Source organism: Perognathus longimembris, chromosome 16 (assembly GCF_023159225.1).
Source record: "Perognathus longimembris pacificus isolate PPM17 chromosome 16, ASM2315922v1, whole genome shotgun sequence".
NCBI classification, from domain to species: domain Eukaryota; kingdom Metazoa; phylum Chordata; class Mammalia; order Rodentia; family Heteromyidae; genus Perognathus; species Perognathus longimembris.
This window is the reverse complement of record NC_063176.1, coordinates 57,681,292-57,701,961: the sequence shown is the minus strand read 5'-3', so window position 1 is coordinate 57,701,961 and position 20,670 is coordinate 57,681,292. Positions and strand designations below refer to the sequence as shown.

General features: G+C 66.9%; 1 protein-coding gene across 3 annotated transcripts in view; it reads right to left on the bottom strand.

Moving 5' to 3' along the window:
• Nucleotides 1-4,270: 4,270 nt before the first annotated feature.
• Zfyve28 (zinc finger FYVE-type containing 28) overlaps nt 4,271-20,670 on the bottom strand; it is a 40,821-nt gene continuing 24,421 nt past the window's right edge. For 2 of the 3 annotated variants that reach the window (XM_048364362.1, XM_048364364.1), the window contains 6 exons: nt 19,156-20,385; nt 8,036-8,190; nt 7,357-7,473; nt 5,633-5,737; nt 4,729-4,832; nt 4,271-4,402 (listed from right to left, as the gene is read on the bottom strand). In XM_048364362.1, the coding sequence (XP_048220319.1) occupies nt 4,271-4,402; nt 4,729-4,832; nt 5,633-5,737; nt 7,357-7,473; nt 8,036-8,190; nt 19,156-20,385 (1,843 nt within the window). The remainder of the gene's footprint in view (nt 4,403-4,728; nt 4,833-5,632; nt 5,738-7,356; nt 7,474-8,035; nt 8,191-19,155; nt 20,386-20,670) is intronic. The other variant, XM_048364363.1, reaches the window with a different exon arrangement.

Sequence of the window (20,670 nt, the reverse complement as noted above, 5' to 3'; positions counted from 1 at the left end):
GCGGCCGGGCGGGTCGCGGGCCGGGCCGCCGCGGGGCCCGTGGGGGCGGCGCGCGGCGGGACGCGGGGGCCCTCGGGGGAGGCCCGGGCTCCGCGGAGGACGGAGACGATCGGAGACGACCGCCGGGCGCGTCGGGGTCGGTGGAGACCCCGGAGCCCGCCGCGCGGGGTCGGGCCGAGCTCCGGGTGAGTGGCGTGGACGGCCGGCGCCCCGGGGAGTCTCCGCGGGCGGGAGCCGGTCGGGAGCCTCCGTGACCCCCAGAAATCCCAGGTCCAGCCCGAGCAAGAGCGCTCCCAACCCCACGGTCCCGGGGAACCTTTCCCGGTACCCCACGGTGGCTTCCTTTCTCCGGACCCCGGGTCACCGCCGAGCTTTCCGGGTGTCTGATGGCCTCAGCGTAGTGTTTGGAGGCCCCCCCCCCCCCCAGCTGGCCCTACCTCCTCTCCTCTGCTGCCCCTGGGGTAGGTAGATGCCTGGCCTGCAGCGGGCCCGAGAGGGTGGCGTCCTTTTCCTCCTGGTCTCAGAATCTTCTTGCAACCTGCAGCCCGCCTCTCGGCCCCCGGGGGTAGCTGTTCTGTACCCCCCCCCCCAGCAGTCAGCCAGCAGATGCCCCGGAGCTGCGATGGGCCCAGCCTCCAGAAGCCCCGTGGGTGCCCGCGCGGGCAAGGAGTCCGCGGAGGGCCTGCCTGTGGGTCCCGCCCCGCACCCACTCGGGATTCTGGATTCTGGCTCGGCCATGCGAAGTCAGTTCAGTCCCTTAGCGCTCTCTGAGCCTCCGTTTGTGGGGTTGCAAAATGGACGTGACTGCATCATGCCTTTTGGGGTGGCTTGGACCCAGGGAGGTGTGCACAGACACCCCTGGACCGCAGCAGGCTGGGCACAGAGCAGTGCCCAGAAATAGCGGGCATGGGAACAGTGCCCAAGTCAGTAAGTGCCAAACCCCTGGTCCCGCCAGGGAGGGGCGGAGGGGAGGGAGGGGAGGGAGGGGAGGCATGCCTGCCTGCCTGGTCACAACTGGTCAGAACCGGATGCCAGGCTGGCCAGCCACAGCCCCAGGTCAGGTCTCTAGAAAGTTTGGGGACCTTCCAGAAAGTTTGACATGCAGGAAAACATTGTTTTCAGAATATAAAAAGAAGACCTGGAAATCGGGATGCTGGAAGATGTCATCAAATGTCTATGGACCCTGATATAATGCCAGCATTATTTTTAAAATTTAAAATAAAACAATGCGTCGTGCTTGTGAACAATTGTCAGAGCGGATTTTTGTCCTCGATTTGTCTCCCCACTTTGCTGGTGAGCCCCGCGCAATTTAGCAACTGTAGGTTTAATGAATTTCTTGTAGCCCCCAAAGGAAATCTCATTGCGAAAGCTTTTTCAGAAGGAAAAGAAGCCCAGAGGAGGACTGTGGGTGTGGGTGGACGCATGCCCTGCGGTGGTACCCAGGTGGCCCCGAAACTGGAGATGCCCGAGTCTGCCAGCTTAACAGGCCGGACTCCTCGGAGCACCGGGGTGCGCAGCCTCGCTGCCGCTCCGACCCAAGCGGCTGGGGGTGGGGGTGGGCGGGCACGCCCTTACGGGAAGCCCGGGCAGGGGCAGGTGTGTTTGGGGCTTTGCGCTGGGGGTGGTGCCTGGAAGAGGGGGTCTGGGGAGGAAACGGCTCCTCCAGGACTGGGGGGGCATGGGCGTGGCATGGGTAGCTCCGCCCCTCGGCCCTCGCAGCACAGTCCAGCCCACTTGGCCCAGGCTGAGCGCATCCCAGTTCCCGGGCTAGCTTCCAGCCAACCCAGCTGGCCAAGGCCTGCAGCGCCCACCAGTAGCCCTCCTTGGAGTCCGCCCTGCCTCTGTCGTGGCTGTCAGGTGGAGGCCTCTCTGGACCCTCCACCCATAGGTAGAGTTCTGAAGGCCAGGAGCTGCCCACCTGCGGGAGGGGGGGGGGCGGGAGGAGGCAGGGAGACGGCTAGGACCCGGCTGCCCCCTGGTGGCTGGTAGGTGCGGTATGGGAGAGGTGGAGGTGGTGGGGTGTCCTCATTTGGCCTCTAGTGCCCTCTTCACCAACAAGAACACCAGCAGTCCCGAGCCCGCGTACCCGGCCGCCCTGCGGAAGCCTGTCTCCCACGCTACGTACAGGACTCAGCGCGTCCTGGCCAGGGTCCCCAGGCCCCTGCAGGCAGGACCTGAGGACCGGAAGGGGCAAGGGTCGCAGGGAGCGACTGAGGCCAAGAGCGTCCTGGCGCTGGTGGGGTGGAATCTCAGAGCCACCGCTGCGAGGGAGTGGTGACTTGAAGCTCCCTCTACTGAGGGGAGCCTTGGGGGGGGGCAGGAGGGTGAGGGTCCTCCGAGTCCCTCTCCATGCTCCCTCCTCAAGTCGGACCTGGCCATCTCTAACCCCCCCCCCCCCAATCCAGTGGCTCCAGGACTCCTCCTCAGGCTGTCACCTTTCTGCTTGCTGTCCTGCCTCTTGCGTGGGGAGCATCTGAGTCAGGCTCCCTTTGGCCTTGGGCCCCTGCTGGGTGGCTGAGGGCCCCTTCCCAGCCGTGTGCAGCCAGTGAGCGCCGAGGGCCCTGCTGCTAGTTGTTGCCAGCTGCCGGCAGGCTGGTGGTGCTCCCTCTCGAGGCTTTTTGTTGCCAGCTGCCGCCAGGCTGGTGGTGCTCCCTATCAAGGTGCAGTGTTGTCAGCTGCCGCCCGGCTGGTGGTGCTCCCTCCCGAGGTGCTCTGTTGCCCGCTGCCGGCAGGCTGGTGGTGCTCCCTCCCGAGGTGCCCTTCTCACCACCCACCGGTGGGCGGCCACTGCTGCCCGGCACCTTCCCTAGCCGTGTGCTCAGCTTCCAGCCCCGTGGGTCCTCTCTTAGAGCCCGCAACCCAGCACTACCACTTGCCGACCTCGTCAAGCCTGTTTCCCCATCCAGATGGGAATCCTGCTCCCCTGGGTGGGCATAGGTGACACCGTCCATCAGGTCTGGAAGAGGCCCACCGAGGGCAGGGCCAGGCTTCCTGATTGGCGGCTGGGGGGCGGGGCTCCTCACTTGCACCAGCCCACAGGGGCGGGGCCGTCTGTGTCAGGCAGGAAGGTCCCCTACACATTCCTCTCCTCCCGAGGGTCCCACCCCACTCAGGAGAGCCCCACGCTCTGAACCACCGACCAGAAAGTGGATAGGGGAGCAGCTGTGACTTCCCCCAGCCCTGCTCCCGTCTCCGGATCCCCCAGCCACTACCCCCACGGGACCGGGCCCCCAAGTCCCAAGGGCAGAGCAAGTCCCCACTGCCAGCTCTGCCGCCCCGGGTGGGGGGGGGCAGCCCTGGGTTACTGGGCTGCTGCCCCGCCCCCATGCCAGGCCCAGGCAGGATGGGTGGCAGCCACAATGTCGCGTGGGACAGAGCCAGAGGGGGAGGAGGCCCAGCCGCCCCTCCTGAGGGCTGATGGGAAGCCAAGTCAGCCTTTCAGCCTGGAGAACGTCCTCAGCGTCCACAGAAAACATGAGAGCCTCTGCAATCCTTAAATAGATTTATGGAAATGGTCTCCAATTACAGCATTTAGAAAATAAAAAATAATCTCCATACATAAGATTCCCTCTGTTACATTACTCTCTCCCCCCTCCCCAGAGAAGCCGTTTTTGTGCATGTGTATTCCACTGCTGAGCAATACTTAGTTTTCATCTATAAAAGAAGCTGCAATCGTCATTGCAATGTGAAGCCTGAGATCAAAGCCTGAGGAGACAGCATGCCGGGGCCCCTTGGCCGGCTGGGCCCGGGTCCCGGCTGCTCTGGGGTCTGAGCCGGGCCAGGTCCCAGGGTGAGGGGGCAGGGGGGAGGGTCGGCCAAGTGTGTGGTCCTGGGCCACTGGAAACCCTGGGCCCGCGGGGCCGGGGCCTGCCCAGCGCTGCTCTGCCGGCACCGGGCTGTGGGCCGAGGTCAGGGGCGTGTCCCCATGTCCCGGGGGGGCCCCCGGCTTACCGTCCCATGCTCCCCCTCCAAGAAGAAATGAGACACGTCATTTAGCGGGGTCCTAAGGCAGTGGCGGGCTGTGGGCACGGGGAATGAGGTGGGCGGCAAGCATGGCGGTGCCCTCGTTCCTGCCTCCGCGCACAGCCGGAGCAGGCCCCAGCGGGTGCCCCGCCCCAGAGGCGGCCTCTAGGCAGCCCCGGGTCCCTCCGCCGGGGAGAGCAGACCCGCGGCCGTGGACCGCGGCCGCGGCGACGGCTTGCGGGGCGCGGACTCCTCGGGCACCGCCCGTGCGGGGCTCAGGATGCAGGGCCAGGGGTCCCGGGCTGCGTCACACGCCCGCCTTGTCGCTGTAGAAGGGGGTGACGTGGAACATGTAGCAGTGCGTGCACACGCGGACCGGCTTCACCTGCCCGTAGCGTGGCAGCGGGGCCGAGTGCGAGGAGCAGCGGGAGCAGAAGATCTGGAAGACAAGGGGACGGCTGGCGCGGAGCGGGCGGGCCCCGCTCGCCCCCCGGGGCCTCCCGCCAGCCCGGGCGGAGCAGGGGTGGAGGGGGTCTGCCCGGCCCCGGCCCCGTGGGCTGAGGAGCTGGGCCTGCAGGAAACCCCGAGTGGCGACCGCCGGCACTTGCGGCCCCGAGTCCTGGACCCCCGCCCGGCCCGGCCTCCGAGGGGCTGGGCGTGGCCCCATCCAGGCCCGGTCGAGGCCCGGAGTCAGCGCAGGGCCAGGACTCGCGAGGGGGGACGAGAGCACGAGGAGCCCCAGGCCCTGCCGGCGACCACACCCACCTTCCCGCAGCTCCGGCAGTGGTGCTTCCTGCGGATGACCGTGAAGGGCGCCTTGCATGCGGTGCAGAAGCCGCAGGCTTCGTCGGGCACCCACTCGGGGGGGTCTGTCACAACAAGAGCCAGAGCCCCGTCAGGCACGGCGAGGCAGGAGGCCGGGCGTCCTGCCCCGGGCCTCGGTGCCCAGGTGTGATCTGAGGAGCAGACGGCACCCTGGGGCTCTTCTCAGCCCTCCCCTGGCCGTCACACTGCCCGCTGGCCAGGCGGGCCACCTCGACGTGGGGCTGCAGCAGAGGCTGCCCATCCACCCGGGTGACCCAGGCCTACACTCCCAAGTGTTCTCTGCCAACTCCGGTCACTGGGTTCCGGCCCCTATGCTGTCGTCCATCCGGGAAGGAACCCCGGCCTGCAGGACCAGGGGGTCCCTCCCGTAAATGTGCTGCGACACCCCCAAGCAGGCCCCAACTTCCTGCCAGCTAAGCTGTCCGGTCTCCAGGCTGACGGGAGGACGTCCCCCGATCTCACACCGCAGACCAGGCGGTCTGCGGTCCCCTCCTGGCCACGGGAAAGGTCCCTGGGGCCCCCAGAGCCTCCCACAAGGAACGCTCCGGGGCCACACAGCCCCACTTCACGGGGAGCGCCGGCCACGCTAGGCTCCCGGTGAAGCCGAGGGCTCAGGTCCCTCCCAACGCCTCCGCGGCTCCCCATACCCTCTGGTCTGTGCAAGGAGAGACCGCTCATGCGCACACACACACACACATCCCATCTGTGTTCACAGAGGAACCGGGGGTGCAGCGCGGAGGCTGCCGCCCCAGGGAAGATGCACCCAGATGGCCCCACAGGGTGGGGAGCGGGAAATACCACCCCCCCCCCCCGACAGCCCGCCCAGCCCGCGCTTCCCACCCACCTTCAAAGTCCCCGTCCCGGGTCTTGGCTGCGAGCTCGGAGGACGACAGGGGCTCCTGGCACAGTGCGCAGTCCTCCAGGGCAGCGCTCCTCAGGCTCTGGGTGACTGGAAGAGAAGGGGGCGCTGGGGCGTGGTGGGCAAGGGGCCGGTGCCCTCGACGATCACGCCTCGTGCTGCCAACAGGCTGTGGGCCGCCTCAGCATGAGGGTGCTGACCCACAGGGCTCTTTCTCTGAGGCTCTTCCTCATACTAGGGTGGATGCAAGCACACATGGTGGGGTCCTGCAATGCATGCAGCATCTGGACCAGGGCTACTCTTCCCCTGACAGTGTCACGGCTCCTCCCGTGTGAGCCTCCGACCCGGGACTCCTCCTCCCCTCCTCCCCTCGGGCCTGGGACTCCTCCTCCCCTCTGAGCCTCCGGCCCGGGACTCCTCCTCCCCGCTGAGCCTCCGGCCCGGGACTCCTCCTCCCCGCTGAGCCTCCGGCCCGGGACTCCTCCTCCCCTCTGAGCCTCTGGCCCGGGACTCCTCCTCCCGTGTGAGCCTCCGGCCCGGGACTCCTCCTCCCCTCTGAGCCTCCGGCCCGGGACTCCTCCTCCCCTCTGAGCCTCCGGCCTGGGACTCCTCCTCCCCTCTGAGCCTCTGGCCTGGGACTCCTCCTCCCCTCTGAGCCTCCGGTCTGGGACTCCTCCTCCCCTCCTCCCCTCTGGCCTGGGACTGCTCCTCCCCTCCTCCCCTCTGGCCTGGGACTGCTCCTCCTGTGTGAGCCTCTGGCCTGGACTGCTCCTCGAGTATGAGGCTCTGACCTGGGAGCAGTCTTCCCCTCTGAGCCTCCGGCCAGGGACCACCGCACTGCATGTGGACAGAGCCTGGCCTGGGATCCTGGGGAAAGGTTCGGGCTCTGCTGTCCGGAGTCCAAGGGTCCTGTCTGGGGCTGGGAGCAGGCGGCTCACAGGCCTGTTTGCAGAGCTGGTACCTAGTATGGACGTGTCCAGGTGACAGTTCTGCCTAGGTGCCCTGTCAGCATGATGTCCAGAGGCCCCTCCAGGACCTGTCCTGCCGGCCTGAGCGTCCAGAAGTGGACGCCCCGCCCTGTGTACCCAGGCACCCCATCAGCAGACGTTCTGGAGCCGTCTCAGCTCAGCAAGGGTCCAGAACTCTCTTCTTCCCTGGGACCCTAGAGGACAGAGGGCCAGACTCCCTGTGCCTGACCCGTCCGCACAGACAAACTCCTGCCGTGAGCACGAGGCGAGCTTCTGCGCGGACCTGTGCCCCTCCGTGACGGGCGCCCGCGGGCATGGCGGCAGGAGGCGGAGCGCGCGCACCGCCCCGTCCCTCCCCTCTGGGAGGTGGGCCCCCATCCTCCCCCCACCCCCGCCCGCTCCCGCTCCGGCCGGCCTGCGAGCGCGCTGACAGATGGCCGGAGGTGTCACTGCCACATCCGGTCTCGTCCTCGGGAGGGTTGGGAGGGCGGGTGGGTCTCCCGGCGTCAGGCCGCTGCGGGCTGCGGGGCTGGGGCGGGCTCACCCCCGCGCGGCAGGGCGCTTCCCCGGCCGCCCCCAGCGGACGGCCCGGTGCATCCGGCCCGGCCCGCCCCGGGAGTGCGGTTGGCTCTCGCGCTGCCCGTGCCCCGGCCGGGAAGTGTGCGCGTTCTGGGCCCTTCCTGGACGCGGCGGGCGTGGCAGCTGGCACGGGCCCTCCGCCTGCCCTGGGCCGCCACTCACCCTTCTTGAGCTTTTCCCTGTCCTCCGCCTCCGGCTTGGTGGCCATGACCTCGAACAGCGTCTTGAGAATGCTCCTCAGGTCGCTCGCGTAGTTGGTCTGCAGCTGGTCGGCCACACCTGCGGGACACGGACAGGCGGAGGGAAGGACAGGGAAGGCTGCCCTCGGAGGGCGGCCAGCGCCACGGGCTGAGCGGGGCCCACCCCCAGCTCAGCACGCCCCGCCCCTCGGGGAGCCACGGAGAGAAGGGATGAGAGTTTCCCTCGTGGCCCCACCACGCCGCCACCGCCGCCTCTGAGCCACCCTGACCCCGCAAGGGACACAGCCCCGCCCGCCGTGCAGCGTGGCCATCCGGATGCGCCCACCACAGTGCGTGTCTGGGGGGCACAGCTCCTCAGGACCCCGCAACACACCTCCCTGCCTCCAGTCACGGACGGCAGGGCCACAGGGTGGACACGTGCTGGGGGGGGCCCTGTGACCCGGAATCAGGAGCCCCCCCTCGCCCGCCTGCACGGGCCTCCCCGTTCCCTTCCCGGCAGGCAGGCCTAGTGATCGCTCTGTCCACGGCACTGCTCCGCGAGCGAGGGGGGCCTGGGGCTCGGCACCCACACTGCACAGCGAGGGGGGGCCTGGCCCTGCGATCCCGCCCCCTGCACGCCCCAGGCCCACACCACCCCCCACCTGAAATGCAGACAAACAGGCGGTGAATGAGGTCGTGGCTGCCGTGGAACCTGGCCCGGATCTTCTCTCGGGTGGCGGTGGGGGTGACCGGCACGGCTGCTGGGGACACCTCCAGCCCCGTCTTGTCTGAGGAGCAGGAGCCGGCGGTGGAACTGCTGCGGGGGGGGGGGGGAGGGAGGTGAGGTGGGTGGGGGCATCACGAGGGGCTGCCGGGGCCCCAATCCCCTCACCATGTTCCTCCCTCCCTGTCAGGGCTTCACAATGTCTCCAGCGCAACCTGGGGTGCAGCCTAAAGAGCCAGGGGCCTGGCAGGGCTCCCGCTGGCACCCCGGTCCTCACCCCGGCCCCAAGGGAAGCCCTTCCGGACCCTTCCAGTGGCTCTCTTAGTATTGACTCAAAAGCTCAGGCCAAAAACTGAGGGAGGAGGTGATGAGTAGGGTAAGAAACGTACGCACTGCCTTACATCTGAAATCGTAACCCCTCCGTACAGCGTTCCGACAATAAAGAAACACGTGAATTAAACAACCCCGAGCAGCTCGGGCCACTGCCTTCTGCGTCCTTGTCCAGTGTCATCAACTGACTTCCCCCGGTGGAAGAGGCAACCCGGCTAACGCGCGCTCTCTGGGGGCTGAATGCAGCCCGGGGCCCGTGCGTGGGGCCGCGTGGAGTGTCCACCGCAGTCCCCTCACTCACAGGACGTCCCCAGAAGACACAAACGCGGAGCCCGGGGCACCCGGAGGAGAGGAGGGAGCCGGTGACCACAGAGCCAGCTACAGTACTGTGGCCACGGGTGGGGGGGGGGAGTGGGGGGGGGACGGGGGCACCTGCAGCCCTCGGGGATGGAAGGTGTGGGGAGGAGCAGGGAGGACCCTCCCTCCTCTCTGGAGAAATACTCATTACAGTTGTTCAAAGGGCCACTCGCGGCTCTGACAGCCCTGTGGGGGACGGGCTCACTGGCTCTGCTCCCCAGGCCGGGCTCTACGGTGCGCCAGCACGGGGCCGCCCTTCCGTGGCCCCGCGGGCCGCGGCTGGCGTCCGTGCGCCTGCAGATCGGGCGCAGCCTTCAAGGAGGCCCCGGATGCTCCCGCGGGAAACGACGCGTGCAGGGCGGGGGGCGGGGGTGGGGGGGAAGGCCCCGGGGGAGACTCTGAGCCGACACTGCGAGGGCTCCGTCTGAGTGGCGGTGGGCCCCCGGGTGCAGTGCAGGGGCACACGGGACTGCATTTGGGATACGTCCTCCCCTGATGTGTAGAACCATCCAGAAGCACAAGGGCACGATACAGGCAACGCCACGCGGCCCGCTGCACGGAGGGCTCTGGGCTGGGAGAGGCCCCGGAGCCCCGTGGGCTCCTCCCCCTCATCACGGAGCCGGCGGGCACCCAGCACGCACGAGGGTAGGGGTTGAAAGCCTGGCATGCAAGGTCAGGGAGCCCCACGATCTGCGGGGCCCTGGTGATGATCGAACCCCCCCCACACACACCTGGGGGCCCTGCTCACAGAGGTACGCCTCTGTCCCGGGCGCTGAGGAAGGAAGGGGTGTGGCCCTCGCCGTCTGGGATGTCAGCTTCCACTCAGTCACCTCCAGCCTCCGTGGACAGCCTCCCCCACAAACACCGAGCACAGAGACCCTAGCCGACACGCGCAGCCGCAGGGCTGGTGGCCAGAGGTGGAGGAGCCCACGGACAACGGAACGTCCCTCAGCCTTCACAAGGAACAAGCCTCAGAGGGGCGCGCAGTGTGAAGGAGCCTCGACTAATGAGGCGAGCGAGACACACCAGCCCTGCGGGCGAATCCCCGCGGACTTCCACTAGGGCAGGTAGGCCAGGAGAGACGGGGCTGAGGGGGGGGACCCTGGGTGTGAGGGAGGGGGATGGGCACAGGCTTGGGAAGTGCCACCTGCAGGGGCTCTGCACGGGTGTGTTACGTTCATGGAACAGCACAATGCCGCTGAGCTGGAAACTAAAGTGGTGAACGTGAAAGCCGGGTGTCCGGGGCTCAGGCCCACGACCTTAGCTACTCGGGAGGCGGGGACCTGGGAGACGGCAGTTCAGAGCCAGCTAGGTCAGAAAAGTCCACAGGACTCCGCCTCGAGTTAACCAGCAGAATGTAGGGCGGGAGGCAGGAGAAACCAGACACAGGTTTGAGGCCCTGAGCTCAAACCCTGGTATTGACAAAAATAGATAGGTATTAAGCCGTCTCTTAGTTGGTATTTCTTTGTATATTTTTTGCTCAAGGCTGGCACTTTACCACTTGAGCTACACCTCCACGTCCCCCTTTTCGGTGGGTAATTGGAGATAAGAGTTTCACGGCCTTCCTTCCCAGTCCCGAGCCTCCGGAACAGCTAGCATAACCAGCAGGGGCCACTGGTGCCTGGCCAAGTGATCTTTTGGTTGTTTTCAATATTTTGCTGGAATAACTATTTTTCTTCGGTGGTACTGGGGTCGGGCCTCGGGGCCTCACGCTCGCGTGGCAGGCGCTCGGCCACGCCTCCGCCCCTCGTGAAGTTTTAAAGGGACTAGCCGTCGGGGTGGAGGGCAGGGACGAAGGAGCTGGGAATGTCTGTGGAAGAGAAGGCTGGATCGGCGTGGCATTCAGTCTGGAGCACGTGCACACGGTACAAACCACGGGCGCGCGCACTTGGCAAGGGTGGGGTCTGTCCCCGCTGCTCTCTGCCCCGTCCATCGTGTCACCTCGGCACGCACGCCAAGGGATGCTGAGACCCAGCCACGTTTTGCAGCTTCTACGCGCCCTGCGGCTGCCCCGCCGCTCTCACCGAAGGCAAGCCGCGTCCGCCGAGGTTTGAATTGCTTCCTAACACCACCCTCTGGTAGAGAAACACAGGGCGATTCGGGCACATCAACAGCAAAGGTTTGGGCCACCGTGAGCCCGCGACACACACTCCACTGAACGCTCTGATGAGCTTCTCCCGGGCAGCCCCGGTGGAGGAGTGTCTCATTTCACTGTGGAAGTGGGGAGCGCTACAACGTTGGGAGCACAGGACATAGCTTCATTCAGCAGTCCAACACAGCAGACAAGCACATTTTACTCAAAAGTTTAATTCCAGTCACCTTCTAAAAAGACCATCGCAAGCCAGGTGCCGGTGGCTCATGCCCGTGATCCCTGCTCAGGAGACAGATCAGAGGATGGCTTCAAAGCCAGCTCGGGCAAGAAAGTCCAGGAGACTCTTTAGTACACTACCAAAAAAGCCAGAACCGGCGCTGTGACTAAAGCAGTAATAGAACACAAGCAATGAGCAAAAGAAGCTCAAGGACAGCGTCCAGGCCCAGAGTTCAAGCCCCAGGACTGGCATGCGTGCACACACGCCATAGCAAAGCCCAAATGAATCTGGCTCAGTGGAGAATTTAGTTACTGAGTATATGGGTGGAAAAAGACCTTCGCCACCTTGAACTTCTGAAAGTCTGTGAAGCAAGAGAGAACGCCAAGGGGAAAGCCAGTAGAACTGCGAGCTGTTTCAGCTAGCGAATCGCGGATTCACCCGAGTGCCCCGGCCCCCTCGCGAAGGCCTAAGTAACAAGACGTGAGGCTGCAGAGCCTGAGTGCGCGTCGGTGCGAGAGCGTGAAAGCTTGGACGTCTGCACAATAGGCTGCCCTAGTGAGGCACCTTGACCCTACTGGAGATGATGGGCTGGTCCTTGTAAAAGCCATCCGCCCACGGGTCTATCCATCCTTCAGAACCCACCAGCCATCCTCCATCCATTACTCATCCACCCAGCCACCCACCCAACATCCATTATCCGTCCATCCATCCATCCGTCCGTCCGTCCATGCACTCGCCCACGCCACCCACGCATTCTAAAAATGTATACTGGGCACAAAGCACACGGCGGGAATGGTCCTGGTTCGTCTCAGGAGCTCAGCACTGACAGTGGAGATAGACAACCCATTCTTGTATACTACTAAAAGTATAACGGGAGAGTCACACCGGGACATCCTGTAGAGGGCTAGAGGAAGGTCTTCTCGCTGAGGGTGGACAGGCATGGAGTCCGGGAGCCCTTCCTGGAGGAAGGCACGAGGACAGCCCAGGCAAAGGCCTGACGGCAGTCCCCGTGCCACAGAGCCCACGCTTCAATGCTAGAAAGACCAGGCCGAGGAAGGCAGAGGCTGGGTGAGGTTTTCGAGAGCCAAGGATCACCAGCCGCCACTAAGGACCTTTGGAGGGGCCTGTGACAGCTTCTCCCCGCTGTCTCAGAAGGAGCTGCCCCTCAACCCTTGATCCTCCAGCCGCCTGAGCACCGTGATGAGGAGCACTCCCTCCAGTGCCAGTGCCCAGCTCCTGCGGCGGGGTCAGGACCACGTCACTGGCCAGCACTGGGGCCTTCCTGCTTCCCTTCCTCCCTGTCTGCTTGTTGTGGGTGCCGCGAAGCCTCAGAACGGAGGGGACAGGTGGTACCAGGCGGTGAGCAGAAGCAGCTCAAGATAATAGAGCATGCTTACGGTGTTTTAAAACACTCAAAAGAATAGTCACGTCTAACATATAATTATCACGTACGAGGTCTAAGGGATGCTAAGCCTGCAGTCAATGTTTAAACATCTGGGCACGGTGCTTTGCAGTGTTTATTTGCTGCACTCATCCACGCGTTGAGCCTGGAGCGGCGCAGCGGCGGTGGAGATCTGCGCTCCAGTGCGGGGCTGACGCGCCCCGTCACTCTGCATGGACAGTGTGGAGAGGCACGAGGGCCCCAGGGGTGCGGGGAGCGGCATCTTCCTGCCCCAGCTGCCTGGAGGGGGGAGCTTTGGTGACCTGGCTCTTCCTCCAGAAACCTCTGGAGAACCCACCTGGCCAGGCCACAGGCTGCCCCCTCCCCGGGGTGCTTGCAGCCAGGGCAGAGAGGGCCTCCCCTGGGCTGGGAGCTGGGGGGGCGGGGCGGGGCTGGGGGTCACCCTTCCTCACTCCCTGAAATGTCCATGTGCGGGTGAACGTATGCGTGCACACGGCTGCACTGTGCCAGGCACGAATACCTGTGGGTGTGCGCTGAACCGCGGCCGTGTGCAGGCGCGCAGCCATGCCCGAGGGCAGGTGTGACCGCGCCTCTGTGTGCACGTGTCCCGTGGGTGGGCAGTGGACACCGTGCCGCGCCCCCGCGGGCTCCCGACCCACCGAGACCAGGGATGGTCCCCAAGGCCCCGGCGTCGGCACCACGGAAGTCGGCTGCACACAGGGCTGCTTTTCAGACCACGGAAGGCGGACCCCAACGCCGCCCTCCGCACAGGAGGGCTCCCCGCAGCGGTCCCCAAACTCCTGGCTACGGCCACCACACCAGAGCCACCCATGGCGGGCAAGGTCAACATGCAGTTCATTAGCCTAGGCCTGCACCGCCCTTTAACAACAAGCGCCACTGTGCGTTAATTTTAAACGTGGTCACTGAGAAATGAGACCCCGTGAGCTCCACGGGCGGAACGAGCCGTCCCAGCCGCCCACACCGCAGTCACGGGGCGACCCGAACCGCCCGCCCACACCGCAGTCACGGGGCGACCCGAACCGCCCGCCCACCCGCCGTCCCAGCCGCCCACACCACAGTCACGGGGCGACCCGAACCGCCCGCCCACACCGCAGTCACGGGGCGACCCAAACCACCCGCCCACCCCGCAGTCACGGGGCGACCCGAACCACCCGCCCACCCGCCCGCCCACACCGCAGTCACGGGGCGACCCGAACCACCCGCCCACCCGCCCGCCCACACCGCAGTCACGGGGCGACCCGAACCGCCCGCCCACCCGCCGTCCCAGCCGCCCACACCACAGTCACGGGGCGACCCGAACCGCCCGCCCGCCCGCCCACACCGCAGTCACGGGGCGACCCGAACCGCCCACCCGCCCGCCCACACCGCAGTCACGGGGCGACCCGAACCACCCGCCCACCCAGCCGCCCACACCGCAGTCACGGGGCGACCCGAACCACCCGGCCACACCGCCCACACCGCAGTCACGGGGCGACCCGAACCACCCGCCCACCCCGCAGTCACGGGGCGACCCGAACCACCCGCCCACACAGCAGTCACGGGGCGACCCGAACCACCCGCCCACCCCGCAGTCACGGGGCGACCCGAACCACCCGCCCACACAGCAGTCACGGGGCGACCCGAACCACCCGCCCACCTGCCCACACCGCAGTCATGGGGCGACCCGAACCGCCGCCCAGCCGCCCACACCGCAGTCACGGGACGACCCGAAACACCTGCCCACACCGCAGTCACGGGGCGACCCGAACCGCCCGCCCACCCCGCAGTCACGGGGCGACCTGAACCACCCGCCCACCCACCGTCCCAGCCGCCCACACCGCAGTCACGGGGCGACCTGAACCGCCTGCCCACCCCGCAGTCACGGGGCGACCTGAACCACCCGCCCACCCCGCAGTCACGGGGCGACCTGAACCGCCCGCCCACCCACCCACACCGCAGTCACGGGGCAACCCGAACCACCCGCCCACCCACCGTCCCAGCCGCCCACACCGCAGTCACGGAGCGACCTGAACCACCCGCCCAACCGCTGTCAGTGCGTGTGCAGCACATGCAACCACCTCCCGGGCGGCCGGCTCACTACTGGCCCGCAGACACGCCACCGCACAGGCCCGTCCGCACGCCCGCAGACACGCCACCGCACAGGCCCGTCCGCACGCCCGCAGACACGCCACCGCACAGGCCCGTGCCGCACGCCCGCAGCCACGCCACCGCACAGGCCCGTGCCGCACGCCCGCAGACACGCCACCGCACAGGCCCGTGCCGCACGCCCACAGACACACTACCGTGCAAGCCCTTGCCGCACGCCCGCAGACACGCCACCGCACAGGCCCGTGCCGCACGCCCACAGACACACTACCGTGCAAGCCCTTGCCGCACGCCCGCAGACATGCCACCGCACAGGCCCGTGCCGCACGCCCGCAGCCACGCCACCGCACAGGCCCGTGCCGCACGCCCACAGACACGCCACCGCACAGGCCCGTGCCGCACGCCCGCAGCCACGCCACCGCACAGGCCCGTGCCGCACGCCCGCAGACACGCCACCGCACAGGCCCGTGCCGCACGCCCGCAGACACACTACCGTGCCGCACGCCCGCGGACACGCCACCGCACAGGCCCGTGCCGCACGCCCGCGGACACGCCACCGCACAGGCCCGTGCCGCACGCCCGCGGACACGCCACCGCACAGGCCCGTGCCGCACGCCCGCGGACACGCCACCGCACAGGCCCGTGCCGCACGCCCGCGGACACGCCACCGCACAGGCCCGTGCCGCACGCCCGCGGACATGCCACCGCACAGGCCCTGGCCGCACGCCCGCAGACACGCCACCGCACAGGCCCGTCCGCACGCCTGCAGACACGCTACCGCACAGGCCCGTCCGCACGCCCGCAGCCACGTTACCCGCAACCACGCAAGCCCGTGCCGCACGCCCACAGACACGCCACCGCACAGCCCTCCGGTGCAGTGCAGCCGTGTCATCTGCCTGTAATGGAGGCCACGTCTATGAGGCCACCCCCCAGGGATGAGCCTCATGCCTCCCAGGCCTGCAAAGTGTGTGAACCCAGGTCTGCCAGGGACAGTTTTTTCAGTGCTCAAGGCCTGAGTTCAAGCCCAGGACTGGCAAAAAAAAAAAAAAAAAGGTCAAGCCTAAAGAGCCACTAAGAAAACTGCCCACAAGGATCACTTAACACAGAAAGCGGAGGAGGGGTAAGTCCTCGTGCGTCCTTGTGATTGAGCAATGGCAAGGAGAACTGCACCTTCAAAGAACTTTGTGGGCAAGTGGTTAGAACCTCACTTTCAGTGAACAGCCAAAACCGCTCCTGAGGGGGGAAGATTTTTTAGTTCCCTCCTAGGTCCTTTCTGAGGTTTCCCAAGGACGCGCAGAACCAAGGGCCACAGTCGTCGCTAGAGGAGAGGAGGCTGAGGGGCCTTCCCGGCACAGGTTTCTGCATGTCCGGAAGAGGGGCGGACATCGGGCTGGGCAGAGCGTTCCCTTCTGACAGGTAATTGACAGATGATTCTTAAGAGCACAGAATGTTCTAGACCAGGGATATGAGGCTGGGCAGAATGTTTTTTGAAAAAAACATGTCTTCCCCGCCCCCGCCCCCCCCCCCCCCGCAAAAGGCTCACCTAGGACTACTGAGAAGGCAGGAAAGCAGCCAGTTGGAAGCAGGGAGCTCAAGGGCAGAGGGTGAACTTTGCCCCTGCAGGGCCCCTCCGCCGAGGCCGGCCCCGCCCGTGGCGCCGGGCCCCGCTGGCTCCTGGCTCCGGCTTGGGTCAGGTCCCCCGCAGGGGCGGCCTCGGCGTTCCCCCTGAACAGAACACTCCAGCCGCCCGGCGAGGGCGTCGCCGGGAGCCTCTGACTCGCGGGCGGGCCCCCGGTCGCGGCTCCCTGCACGGCCCTCATCTGAAGCGCTCGGAGCCTGGATCGCACGCAGAACCCGAGCCCAGGGGCGCAGGACCCGCACGGGCCACCCAAACGCCTCGCCACCCCCCCGCAGGGCCACGGAAGTGGTGCTGGGCAGGCGGGGCCTGGTCGGATCAGGACAGCGGGCTGGTGGGCCTGTGCTGTGCAGGTGCCGGGGACCAGCACCCCGGGCTTGCTTAGCCCAGGCGGGAGGAGAGGCCACACCTGTCTGGCTCCCTGACGGGCGCACAGAGCGTGACTCTCGACACACAGGAAGGAGGAAAGGAGCAAAGGGGGCGCCCATGCAGCCGCTGTGGGCGTGGGATGCGCTCCCTGCAGCGCTGTCCAAGGTCCTGGACCAAACGCACGGAAGCCCCGGCCACCGGCCCTGCAGCCTGCACGTCCTTACACTTGCGGGAAGGCTTCCTGGGAGATGGGGCGCCCCTGAGCTGGGGCGTCAGTGCAGAGCAGGGCAGGGCATGCGAGCTAGGCATGATCTGACCCCAAGAAACTTCCAGAAGGGGTTGGTGTCTTCGGGCTGCCGCCTGGACAAACCACAAAACGAGCAGGTCAGAGTCCCAAACCCCTCACCTGTCAAGGAGTCTGTGAGGGTTCGTGTCAACCACACAGAAAAGGGGCTCTCCCACCCACAAAGCAAGTGCAGGCGTGGGGCCCAGGCTGGTGGCAGCCTGTCAGAAGTGGATTTTGTCCCAACCGACATGCAGTGTAGCGAGCACACTGGACCATCATCGCAGGAACCTGGACACGGCCCACGGCCAGCGCTGGACCACGGTTGCAGGAACCTGGACACGGCCCACGGCCAGCGCTGGACCACGGTCGCAGGAACCTGGACACGGCCCATGGCCAGCGCTGGACCACGGTTGCAGGAACCTGGACACGGCCCACGGCCAGTGCTGGACCGCCATGGCAGGAACCTGGACACGGCCCACGGCCAGCGCTGGACCACGGTCGCAGGAACCTGGACATGGCCCACGGCCAGCGCTGGACCACCATTGCAGGAACCTGGACACGGCCCACGGCCAGCGCTGGACCACGGTCGCAGGAACCTGGACACGGCCCACGGCCAGTGCTGGACCGCCATGGCAGGAACCTGGACACGGCCCACGGCCAGCGCTGGACCACGGTCGCAGGAACCTGGACACGGCCCACGGCCAGCGCTGGACCACGGTCGCAGGAACCTGGACACGGCCCACGGCCAGCGCTGGACCACGGTCGCAGGAACCTGGACACGGCCCACGGCCAGCGCTGGACCACGGTCGCAGGAATCTGGACACGGCCAGCGCTGGACCACGGTTGCAGGAATCTGGACACGGCCCACGGCCAGCGCTGGACCGCCAGGGCAGGAATCTGGACAGGGCCTCGGCTGGCAGTGTGTGTGGCCCAGCCCCACCGGCTCTACACCTCTGGAAAGTAGCCTGCCTGAAGCTGCTGGGGGGAGGGGGGAGAGTCAGGAAGCCTGGCGGGAAGAGCTCCTGGAGCAGGAAGCCCCCTCTCCTCAGCCGGAGTGTGTGGAGCCTCATGTCCACTTCTCCTTGCTTCGACTCCTAAACATGGAAGACTGTCCAGGCATGGTAGTTCATGCCTGTGATTCTACCTACACAGGGGGCTGGGATGAGGAGGATTGTGGTTTAAGGACAACCTGGGCAAAAGTTTGTGATATCATGGCTGGGAATGTGGCTTAGGGGTAGAGAGCTTACCTAGCACGCATGAAGCCCTGGGTTCGATTCCCTAGCACCACATACACAGAAAAAGCTGGAAGTGACACTGTGGCTCAAGTGGCAGAGTGCTAGCCTTGAGCAAAAGAAGCCAGGGACAGTGCTCAGGCCCTGAGTTCAAGCCCCAGGACTGGCAAAACAAAAACAAAAACAAAAAAACAAAACTTTGAAGCCTGTTCCCTTTAGCAGCAAGAGAAAATAAAAAATGCCCCCGGGCTGACTTCTTTTGTAGATTTGGCTGGAAACCATGCAAGTATTTTACATGGAGTTAAATTAAACATAAACAGCAGTCTCTATATATCTCATGCAAAGTTGACCTGATGGGAGTAAAATTGCCGGCAGAACCTCAGAGAGAGGAACAAGTTGGGGTGACCAAGGCAGCTGGCTGGATGCACTCTCTAGTGGATTATCCCCTAGACACACAGAAAGCAGCAGTGCACGGCCACCCTCGTGGGCAGGGATGCGAGAAGCGGAGCCCTTGTCCGTGACCAGTCAAGCGCACACCAAGTGCGGCTGTCTTGGCGAGCAGTCTGGCAGCTCCTCCACGGTGTTAGCCATGAAGTCACCCGGGAGCCACACGCGCACCGCACCCCAGCCGCCGTGCGCTCATCCGCCGGCGCCAGGAGGCGCAGGGCAAGACGTGCGCGTGGGGCGGCTACGGGCCCGTCCACCGCCCACACACCGCTCACGCTCACGCGGGGGCTGGACGAGGAGCCGCCGCAGAGCACGGGGCAGCCCGGGCTCGGGTGGCCTGCGGGGGTGGGAGGGCAGATGAGCAGCCAGGCGGGAGGAGGGGGGAGGGGGGAGGGTCACGGCTTGGCTGTCTAACTTCCTGTGGGGTGGACGCCTCCCGGTCCGGCCCACCTCCCGTCACACTGACCCCGCACCACCCATGGCGCGGAGCCTCAGCAGGTCGCCCGGTAAGGACCGTCCAGCCCCGAGGGTCCCGGGTGCTCCGCCGGCAAGGCCGCGGGCCCTGGGGCAGAACTCCTCCTTACCTGCAGCCCGACGGGTGGGGCGGCTCCGCCTGGGCTGCGTCTCCTCCAGGACTCGCCCCCCTTAAGGTGGACGGGTTCCCGGGGCTGCGCTCTGGGGCCTCGGGCCGGCGTTCGACCCCGCCGCCGCCTCGCCGCCCGCTGGCGTCCCCCTGAGGCCCTGAGGTGTGTGCGAGGCACGTGGTGGAGGCAGGGCCTTCGGGCTCCTGCCGGTGGGAGGCATCGTCTGCGGGCGGGGAGGAGGTGGGGGCCGGCTGGGCCTCGCCCAGTCCCTCGGGGCCCTTGTGGCCGGCCTTGGCCAGGCCGGCGGTGGGGTGGGGGGCGTCCAGGAGGCCCCGCAGGGGCTCGGCCGCCTCCTCCCGGCCATCCCGGCAGCTCCGGCAGCACACGCAGGAATGCAGGAGGCAGTTGGTGGCCGTGGGGCCCAGCGCGCGGGGCCCGTCCCCCGTCCCCTCGGCCCTGGGCTCCGCAGGGGAGGCGGCGTGGCCCGGGGCTCCCGGGGGGCCAGGGTCTGGGGAGGGGGACGACTTGGGATTGAAGATGACCGTGGCGGAGAGCTTCATGCCCCCCGTGCGGTGGGCGATCCTCTCCGCCGTCTGGGCGTGCTCGGCGCCCGCCTCCCAGCCGTCCAGGGAGAGCGGGGCGTCCAGGCAGCTGCAGGAGGAGGAGCCCGCCAGGCCCGGCCGCTTCTCGCCCTCCTCCTCGTTGTTGTTGTTGCTCCAGTCCTCCGCCTCGTCCACCGCGGGGGTGCTGGCCCCGGCCCCGCCCTCCTGGGCGCCGGCTGGGGGGCTGTCCGCCCACGCCAAGGGGCCGCCCGGCGCCTCGGCCACCTCCACGTCGTCCATGAAGAACACCCTCTCCTCCTCGAAGCTGCCCGCCTTGGGCGGCGCCCTGCCGGGGGAGCCCTCCCCGCGGGGGCTGCCCGCGGCCCCCAGCCCGTGCGCGGGGGACTGGCAGGCGCTGGGCGGGGACAGCAGGGAGGACATCTCGTCGCCAGCCCGGTGGACCATCCGGCTGAGCTCCTCCAGCTCCTGGTCGTCGTACTGCATGGAGCAGGCCAGCTCCGCATCCGGGTCCCGGGGCTGGGCGGAGAGCAGCTCCTCGGGGGGCAGGGGTGCCGGAAAGGTGGGTGCCTGGGCATCCGCCTGCTTGGGGAGCTCCGCGTCCTGGGAGACGCAGAGGCTCCGCTCCAGCCGGTGCAGCTCCTCCTCCGTCAGCGCCTGCAGCAAGTCCCTGCGGCCGAGACAAACCCCAGGTCACGCCTGCCTCCCCGGCCGGCGCGGAGCGGCCGCACGCGGGCACCCGGGCACGGGCGCTGGCCCCGGGCTCTCCGCGCCGGGTGGGCGTCTGCGACGCCCGGCTCTCCCGGTGCCTCCGGCTCAGGGCCAGAGGGCGGCCATTTGAGGGCCATCTCTCCTCCCTCCCCTCCCCGACCCCGCACAAGTTCTGTTTGTGGTTACGTCCTCGTATAAAGGAGTCCAGGAGTCGGGCTCCGCACGCGGTGCACCTTGGTCAAGG